This window comes from Taeniopygia guttata, chromosome 14 (genome assembly GCF_048771995.1).
Source record: "Taeniopygia guttata chromosome 14, bTaeGut7.mat, whole genome shotgun sequence".
NCBI classification, from domain to species: Eukaryota; Metazoa; Chordata; class Aves; order Passeriformes; family Estrildidae; genus Taeniopygia; species Taeniopygia guttata.
Window position 1 is genome coordinate 9,234,008 of NC_133039.1, and position 10,133 is coordinate 9,244,140.

The 10,133-nt window shown below is 37.1% G+C and overlaps 1 protein-coding gene and 1 long non-coding RNA gene across 2 annotated transcripts in view; one reads left to right on the plus strand and one right to left on the minus strand.

Annotated features, from left to right (window-relative positions):
• Positions 1-10,133, minus strand: part of LOC121470728 (uncharacterized) — a 129,769-nt gene that overhangs the window by 19,690 nt on the left and 99,946 nt on the right. The window lies entirely within an intron of this gene.
• SHISA9 (shisa family member 9) overlaps positions 1-10,133 on the plus strand; it is a 176,591-nt gene that overhangs the window by 4,260 nt on the left and 162,198 nt on the right. Inside the window, 1 exon segment of the mRNA XM_002197627.7 lies at positions 4,263-4,390. Coding sequence (XP_002197663.2) covers positions 4,263-4,390 — 128 coding nt within the window.

A 10,133-nucleotide genomic window follows, 5' to 3' on the forward strand; every position in this document is an offset into this window, starting at 1 on the left:
CATCTTGTAGTCAGTAGATCTGCTGCTGAAGTAAGACACTGGTGTGTATAAGAGTGGTACAATGTTAATAAAGAAAGATTTCTTTATTAACTGACCATAGTTTCCATACAGCTGCCTTTCATTAAAAATTGTTTACTACTATACCAAAGCAAACCAAGAACACTCCATTAATTTCACTGAATTTTCCTGATATATTTGACAATGAAAAAGGCATTCTGGAAATGTATTAAATCAGTGAAAAAAAAATCTATAGAAAAAAGTCTCTTTTGGGCAGGTCCCTTTAGAAAAAAAAGTCAAGACTTGTCCTTTCTTAGAGAGTTTGTTACTTCCTTTTGTTTTGAGGAAACTGGCCAGGTATGGCACTGTTGACATTTTCTTTCTGTTGGCATGGAATTGTAAATCTGGAAGATGAACATGGGGAGGGGAGTACAGAATTAACACTGCATTGGTGTCTTTCACTTTAGACCTTGCATGTTTTGTTTCTCCTTATTTTAAAATATGTTCCTTGATGTTAAAAGGAGCTACAGTGTCCAAGACTAAGCAGAAATAGTAGTATCCAGAGTAGCTCTTCCTATCCCCTCCTGTTTTTGAGGAGAATAAGGAAATCAGATGGTGTAGGAGGGAGCTATGGCAGAGGGAGGGAACGTGGCAGTGTTGTGCATGAGAGGACACAGATTTGATCTGCCTGCTGAAGCAGACCAGGAGCTTTGTTAGGCATATGAGGGCAGCACATTCTTGCTGCTTGCAACTACACCAATGGGCCTGCCAGGCTCCATCAGTTCAAGTGGAGAATTCTCTCTCAAAAATGAATAGAAAATGAAAAAGCTTTACCTCTGTTACATGGAGGAGATTATTCTGTAAATACAACTGCACCTCTTCTTCCTTAATCCTTGTGGAGAATGTGCAAACAAACCAAGAACTGAAAGGAAAATGTTTATAATCATGCTCTTATGCTGTAACTCCTGTTTTTTAAAACAGTGCTTCTGACAGTGTGTTAGCAGTCTTACAAGTATTGTGAACCATCTGAGCTCTTCTTTCTTCCTTCACAAGGAAGAAAGTGCCCAGTGCTGAGCTCAGGACTGAAGTCTTTTATTGATCATTTTAAAGACAGGTAGTTGGGGCCAAAAATGGCCTGACTTGCCAAAATCCTGAATCCAATGTGTGAAATTATTTCCCTTATGGGCTTTGACCCAGTTTTGGAGGCAAAATATGACAAGTGACCTTTCATGAAATAACCTGTTTCAGCTTCTTTAAGCTTGTATCCATAAGGGAAATGCCTGGCTCCACATGCTCTATAACACCCCAGAACAGTATTACATATCCAAAAAGAAAAATCTTATGGCAAGAGAAATGCTGAAGTTTTGTGATACTTGGATAGTTCTGGGCCATGAGCTCTTACATAGGTAACACTTCTCCACTTTTGTAATACTACAGTCAATATCACTGCACAGATTTTAATGATACTGCTTCCTGATTAGAAGGTTGTCTTGCACTTTGCATTTCTTTAAAAAAATCATCCAGTGTATTATGGGTGCAGGTAAAACCTTCTGTGTAAAGCTTAACTTTTCAGCGGGACTGACAATAACAATTTCTTCAGATAATGAACAAAATCTATATGACTATATTTAGGTGAGACAATGAAGTTATTTTATAAGTCTTCTGGCCTATGTGGAATTTTTCAAAGCAAACATCTGTTCAACAATTTTGTCATGGATTGGAGAACAAGCTTCCCTTTATCCATTTCATTATATGGGCCAATCCCTAAAAGAACAAAGTGCAGGTACAGCATTTCCTTTGTACTTCAGTAATACTGAAGCTGCCACACATTTTTAACTCTCTCTGACATCAGTGAAGAATAAGGACATGCTCTCAGTTACATGAGCTATTCTGTCCTGAGAAGATTGAACAATTATTTAAAAATTGAACTTTGGCTAACACAGTATAGGTGCTGTGTTGTTAAAACCAGAACTTGATGGTGAGTAGTTAATCTTATCTTAATACAGAAGAAAGAATTAGACAGGTAACTCCTTGAAAACCATTTGAAAAAAGCTACCCTGAACTGGTAGAAAACTTAGCATTTTCATATACAGGCAGTAGTTCATCTGCCATCATACAGGGTGTTATTTAAAGTCTACAGCAAACAATATTTACCATCAGACTAAGAGCAATCTTAAAACCCACTCTCACAAAGTGGGGAAATACTTAGCTCTCACAGTTTTAACTCCCACACTGGAGTTAGAAACTTTCATTTACTTTTTTTTTTCCCTTCCCAGAAATATGTCCAGCTGCCTCTGGAATTAGAATTAATATTGATGTCAATAATTTCCTCTGTATAGAGATATATTTGCATAAATTGAATAGATATTAATGGGTTTGGTCTCCACTTATTTTAAATTGTTTTTGCAATATAATGCTCTCCTTTTTCATCATTTCTACATGTCTTTGTGAGACCTCTTCTGTTGAATTTTTATTATTCTGCTATGTAGGCCAGCTCTGCTATTTCTGCAGTCTAAGCACTGCTTCAAATGGGAGCATTACTCTGATACCATTAATCATGTGGTTACTGTCTTCTGACCTTTTCCAGGATCAACAGAGTATTCTCTAACATGTTGATCACAACTGTAACTAATATCTTAATAACATAATGTTAGTCATAAACACAAGAAAATATCAGTATTGTTCAGCTGTGTACCCAAGCAATGTTCCAGCAGTCTGAAAGCAAGATCCATATCAGGATTTCTCTCTGTAACTTAAATGAAGCTACCTGTTTTATAATAATTAAAATATGGTGCTGTTTGATTGATAAATCATAATATCACAGAAGTAATCTTAATATCACTAGTGGAGGAGCTAGATGGCTCTTGCCATGGCTTTCACCAAGGAAGGTGCTTGTTTTTCATTTATTTATATATTAGTTTATAAGGCAGTATTTCTTGATGCAGTATCTGGGACACTGTATATAATTTTGTAGAAAATTAAACTAAACTAGGCATAGTGCCCAGAAAATGTGTCCACACCCTTAAACAATTGCTCAAGAGGTCTAAAAATTAAAAACAATAAAACAAAAAGGAAGTAAATAATGGTCCATTATGCATTGACCTGAATAGAAAAGATTTGCACTGAAGACACTGTTAACACATACTACACATACAAAGCTTTCCTTTGCCTAAGGCGACAGCTTCTGCAGGTGGGCCAATTATTTCCTAGTGCACAGTAGTTCAGCAGGTAGCTCTGACACATAGGTAAGGACTAATCCTGCTCCTATGGAACTCTGGAAAAACAGCACAGACTCACAGACAGAGTTAGAGGTTGCCCTGCTAAGAGTTTCAGAGCCTAAACTTGGTCAGTAACTCTGGCTCCACAGGGCTGATCCAGGTGTGTGTGTTTATCCCTGTGCCTAAGGATGCCCTTGCACTCAGCAGGACACTCGGCAGTGGAACTGGTCCTGACACAGCCACCAGAGCAGGATGAGTCTGTCACACTGCCTGCAGCTCTGCAGGGCAAGCCCAGAGCCAGCACCAAGCTGGGCCTGGCCTAACTGAGGAACTTCTTGCTTACTCCCTCTTTGCTAGCACAAAGCTTTCATCCTGTTTTTGAACTACTTTCAAAGGAGCAGGGAGTTCCTATGCAAGCTTTGCTCTATGCTAAAGACTAGGACACTCACAGAAGTTAGTTAGAAAAAGACCTTTCTGTTCTCCTCATCTGGATGAGAAATCCTTAAATCCCTGCTTGCTGTATTTTTGCATGGAAGTTATATGACTTTTCAACTTTAGTTACATTTTTGCATGAAAACTGTGAAGACCACTGTGCTGTGTGTGCTAATTACAAATTACCAATTTCTTTTGAAATTGGTAATGTAGGTATGAAGATAAGCAGTTTGTGAAGGGTGTAGCCTGGGCTAGGTGCTGAGGTGCTCAGCTTAACCAAGATGGCAATAAATGTCACTGAGCACATGCAGTGACAGAATTCTACAAGGCTCAAGGAGCTTAAATTATGTTCCTCCAAAGCCAAGATACCTAAAGAACTTAATGTGTTTCTGTGTTTTACTTCTAGCAACTTTAGGTTGTCAGTAAGACAACCTAAAAAGAGCCTTAGGTGTGAAGTCTCACAATGAATTTACTTCCCTGCATTTACTGTGAAGGGAGCTGGTTTCTCCAGCAGACATTATGATCGACTGCACTGCAAACTGAAATAGATCTTGGAACATATTGTTAATGCCATACTGATTTTGCAGATTCATTCTGGTTTTGTTTGGATTTCAGGGCTCTTGCTGATGTTATGCGACCTCAGGGTCCTTGTACAACAGATCATATGGAAAGAGATCTAAACATTGTAGTACATGTGCAGCATTATGAAAACATGGAGACGAGACCTCCTCCAAACAACTTACGTAAGTTGCATTTTAACTTTATCAATAGCTGAATGCTGGCACTGAAAAGAGCATTATGGAACTATTATTGCTGAATGTCAAATGAGGATCTTGCACATGGGTCCTTGCAAATTAGAAATATTCATTTTCTCAGAGTCAGAAAAATTTTATTTCCTAGTGCAGATTAGTGCAACAGTGAGATAAATAAATTTTGAATAGGCAAATTAGTGACTGTATTTAGTTTTAATTAGTTTTCATGGTTTTGTATATTTGTCTTCTTTTACCTGTTGTTTTTGCTCAGCTCATCAGACTTTGCCTTATTCTGTGTTTTGTTATACCAAAAAACAACCACTGTTGTGGTTACAGCTGCATTTAAAAATATGTTTCATAGGGCTGTAACATCTAGTAGCAAAGTGGTCTCATTAGGCTGTTAGATCAAATCCACTAGTATAGTAATTAAATACTTCCCTGGATAGCATCAAGTTGTATGTGGTTTTAATTTTCTCAAGGGAAAGATGAGAAGATTATTATTTTAATTTTTATATAATGTTTTTATTCTGTATCTGCTATTACGTGTTCATGTTATTGAAGGCAAGAAAAAAGTGCACCTTGGAGCTTCAGGTGAGATGTGGTGACATTTCAAATGGTTCTGAAGTCATGGACAACTTATTTCCCAGGCTGTATTAGAGTACAATACAGATCTTTCTCATGCACAGATACATATCCCTCTTGTGATAAACAATGCCACTGAAAATTTAATTTGAATACTTATTTATGTAACTTATATACCGCCATATCTTAAAAAAATATATACATACCTAAATTATGGATATAGTTACTAAATCAAGTTCAATATATTTATAAAATAAAAAGTTATAATCCAGAAAAGTTTAGATCTGTAGGCAGTGGGTGGCTTTATTCTGTGCTGTAGATCAGTGTAGATGTGCATTTTACTGCAAATATGTTTTTACTGCATTGGTATTTGCATTTTGAAACATTTAAAGTATGTGCACTCATCTTTTCCTTAACTATAGAAAGAAAGTTTGCTTCTATTTGGAGTTTTATTTGGATTGCATTGTGCAGTTATTGGTGGTTTTTTTTGGTGGAAGGATGTAAAGACAATGGAAGAAAGAGCAGCTTCACGTGCTGCCTGCACTCCTAGTGCCTGCTTTGTGGGAGATGCTGCTGGCCATTCCTTATGTGCACCCCTATGGAGAAATGGGAGAAAATTGAAGCTGTGTCCTCGAATAAAGGTTGCACATACAGGGAGATGTGACATCTCATCATGGGACACCTCATCTGTCTGCCCTGCTCTCCAGCAAAGAGCTTCCATCTGGGTCTCTGCAGATGTGCAGTGCAGAGAGGGAAGCACACACCCTACAGGAACACCACTTCTGGAGGGGAACCTGGGCTGCTCCCTCAGTCAGAGGGGCTCTAACACCCTGCAGCCTGACTGCTGCAGGGTTAATGAGGATGGGAATGTGCACTGCATCTCTTTGCTCTGTGTGTCAGCTCCTTGCTGATGTCTGATCCTTCATATGACCATCTTTGCAGGAGTGGTACCAAACAGTAATGAAATTTGGGTCCATTATTTTCCCTCAGATGTGAAGTGTTTATTCAGAATCCCAGTTAATGGAGTCAGAAAGTAAAGAGCTTCTTGCTGCATTGATTTTATCTAGATTTTTGTAATGATCACACTGAGATATTTTGCTTAAAACTCTTTGTTTATACTACAATATACAACATAACACAGTAAGCCTCTAAACTCATTGTTTCTCATATTTGAATTCAGATTTCAGCCTTGCTTCTAGGAACTCTTGCATATAAATGCAGCTCAGGGCCACATGGGTTCTGCATCAAGGAAGGAAAAACACACATATTTAATGGAATGTTGGTTTATGCTGACCCCAGACATCCACACCACCTCTGTCTCAGAATACAGCCCTCTGGCACAGAGGGAGGAATTATGTGTGAAGCAGCTCTTGCACCATTGCAATTCACAACACAGAAGCGCTGCTGCTACTTTGGAGCTGTTCTAATCCTTTGGGTCATGTATAGGGGCAGTCCCAACAGTACTTTTACACATCTCAGGCATTCCTGCTACAGAAGGAAACCTCAGAAGCCAGCAGCTTTGATGGTAATTGTTTCAGTCTTTAATCAACTTTATGCATAAAGTCAATAATTTTAGATTGTTAAGTGCAAAGCTTCAAGTGGGGAAATTACTCAAGGCATTCTATAACCAATATTGTGTACATTTCCTTCATAGCAAGTGGATTGTTGTTCTATATTTGTTGCCATTCTATTCTCATAAATTCATATAAAACATGATTAAATGACGTACTAGAATTAGCCAGAACATCACAAGTAATTGAAATCTATTGAAAATGTGCATTTATGGTGCAGGAAAAAAAATCTTTCTATAAGACAAAATTATTAAGACAAAATTTTCAAACTCAGTATCTTAGCAAATCAGAATTTTATAGCGAAGTTCTGAAACATTGCAAGAGTGGATATTACAGACAGAAACTTTGGCAGTGAAGCATTACCTACTACCAATGCTGGAAAAGTGACAGGCTTTTTTGGGGTACTTTAAAATAAGCAAGTAAACCAGAGTGAATCACAGCTTTCATAGTCTTTACTTAACACAGAAAATGAAATTGTGTAAAATTATTGCATCATAAACTTTAATACGCATTTTCTAAGTTACCACTTTCTGTCTACTTGCATTCTCATAAGGTGACTTAAATATTTGAGGCTGATGTACTTTTCACATTGATCCATAAATATGAAATGGACAGGAGGAATTTCTTAGTCATTGCATGTCCCTTCCATACTGGGTCTTTCAGACAAGCTGTTGAAGGCCAAACATTATTAAAAATGTCCTAATTTGAATGTTCATTTGCTCTTTCTGTCCTCTTGAAAACATTTTGCTGATGTTGCCAATACGTTCTGAAAGTGTTTGGTGAAGGGAAGTTCTTTTGTCAAAATGACAAACTTCACATGATCTCTGACACTGAAAATGAGTTTGTTTCTGTTTCTGGACTGTTTGTTACCAGAGGACCAGGATTTTCTTTGATGCCTGCAGCTATTTGCCAGAACTCACAGTACAGTGGAAAGCCAAAAGCTCTTTTCAGAGTCTTGCAGTTTACTCAGTTTCTTGTCCCTTCTTTTTTGATATTTAGAAAAGAACAGACATTTTGGAGGTTCCCAAAAAACACAGATTTTTCTTTGCTCATGCGAATCCAGACAGCCTAGATGATTTTTAGTAGAAGCTTTTTAGTAAAAGAATTTTGGTATTTTGTCTTTAGTGGTTGTTGTCCTAATTTTTCTTCCAGTACTGTGCTTTCCTTAGGACTGCTTTTCTGTTACCGCCTTCATTCATACACATTAGAATGTGGTGGTGCTTTGTAAACAAGCAGCACATACCTATCAAAAAGTGTATCATTCAAGTCTTCTAACATGAGATGTTAAATAAAATAAAGTAAAAAAGTTATCTGAAAAACATCAAACCAAAAGCAAACCTTTCTGCAGAATTTGACATTTTATGGTCATCTCTGACTTTAAGGAACCTTAAGAAAGCAGCAGCAGTCAAGCTATTCTTTTCATTTCTTGTTCTTTTTTTTTTGGTTTTCTGTTGTTTTTTTTGTTTTTTTTTTTTTTCCTACATACTGTGTTCAAGTAAGGGATTTATTGAACTTATGGGATTATAACACTCATGAAGTGGGAGTTAGGAGGCTTCATAACTACATCCTCATTTCTGAAACGTGATTACTGCTATTATTTCTGATTCATGATCTGTGATAGCAGAGTAAAAAAATACTTCAGTTGGTACAATTCACAGTCACTTTCCCTAATGATCAGTAAATGCTCTGTTACTATTTCCCAAGAACTAGCCTTGCACTAGTAAATTTAAACAATTTATGCAGGCTCCCAAGATAAAGGTGATTTTAAAAGGAAGCCAATTATAGATTAAGGAGCTTTTTAAGATGAAAAATGCTCTTAGTTAGTTTGACATGTATGAATTATTTCTTTAGTTTGAATTTAACTTTGAAAAAGTGGATTTTAAACACATGATTCAAAGAAGGAAATGTTGCGGTGTTTCAAATGGCCAGCTTTAATACTAGCTAAAGATTTGCAGCACATGTGATTAAAATGACCTTTAAAAAAATATATTCAGCGCTGTGTTTGCTGCTGTATTTGATTGTCAGTTGTCCTGGATACTGGCTAACAACAAATGCTAATGTTGAAAACAAAGCTATGCTATCTCTATAACTGGTGCCTTATGATAAGTTAACTTTTGTTTTTTCTTTATTTCTATTGAGGCAGTAGTCATTTAAATAGGAGGATATTTTTTTAAGTCCTTGTACGTTACAATAAAAATTCAGTATTGCATATCCCTGTTCTTCTCCCTATTTCTGCACATAGAAGGTCAGTCTGTGTTTTCCTGTGGCAGGAAGTGTTGCTTGTTTGACACTGTGAAAATAGAATTCACAAGAATATTGTTCAGTCTTTCATCAGTAGTGAATAAGCTTTTTTGTTGTTTTTGGCAAATTAATTATTTTTATGTTTGACATACGTAACATGTTTATATCAGATGATTAATTGTCTTGCATTGCCTAAATGTAATTCCTTTTGTTGGTCATTGCAAATAAGCAGGGAGGCTTACTAAGAAACTTCAGTAAAGACAAGTCCTGTCAGTCCAAATGTAAAGCTCACAGAGCATATCAAACATGAGAACTAATTTACTTACACAGTAACTCTTGGACAATTAAAGAAGTGTTTGTTGAGGATGTGCAGCATTATTGCAACGTTGTGCTTCTGGTGACAGGGGCCTTGAAACTCCACCAAACCTCTTGTTTGGACAGGGGGCTGCAAAATGCAAAGGACTGAGCAAGTAATGTTGTTTGGCTTTTTTGGTGTCTGGGTTGTTTGATTACAGTGAAATGCTTATTTAGACCTGGCTTTGTGCACGGGTGCATGTCCCAGAGGAAGTGCACAATTTTCTTTAGAAACTTTAATTTGCTCTTAATCTGCTCACTTGGAAGGACAAGAGACTCAGAAGCTGAGCTGGGTAGACAGGGCCATGTTCTATGACCAGAAAGATGGACAACACTAATAAGTTTTCAGCCAAGAAAAAGATAGTTTGAGCAGAGTGACAGAAGGAGTGAAGAAGTATTGCTGATGGAGTGCGCCAAGACAGTGAAGAATGAGGGAGAATAAACTAGCCAGCTTAACTGGAGGATGTCCTTAGTGCACAAGTCTACAGTGCTGTGACAGAGGGGACTGTAGTCAGCAATACTGGAAACTTGCTCACATTTAAAGCCTTATTCTTCACTGCCATTGTGCAAAAACTCATTTTACTGGGGTTTCTGTGGTCTATACAAGGAAACACCTTAACAATAAAAGAATCTGATAATTTAGATTAAATTCCTGAGCTCAACAGAAATTTAGCTTTCAGTTAACCCTGGGAGAGAGCTGCTTATGGCATTCTGACTGTACTATACAGCTAAGAGGACAAAGTCCACATTTAAATGATACATTTTACGAACTAATCATCCAAGTAAAAGCCCACACTACTATCAGCAGCCATGTCAAAAGAAATATTATATATTTAAATATAAGTTCTGTTTGAGGTTAGAAGCTGCAAACTGCTTTGTCACAGCTATTTTGAGACTTTTTTATAACCTTTAAATTAATTTTTACATACTGACTTAAACTGAAATCTTGTTACAAGTACAACTTCAAAGCATTAGCAAATTAGTGA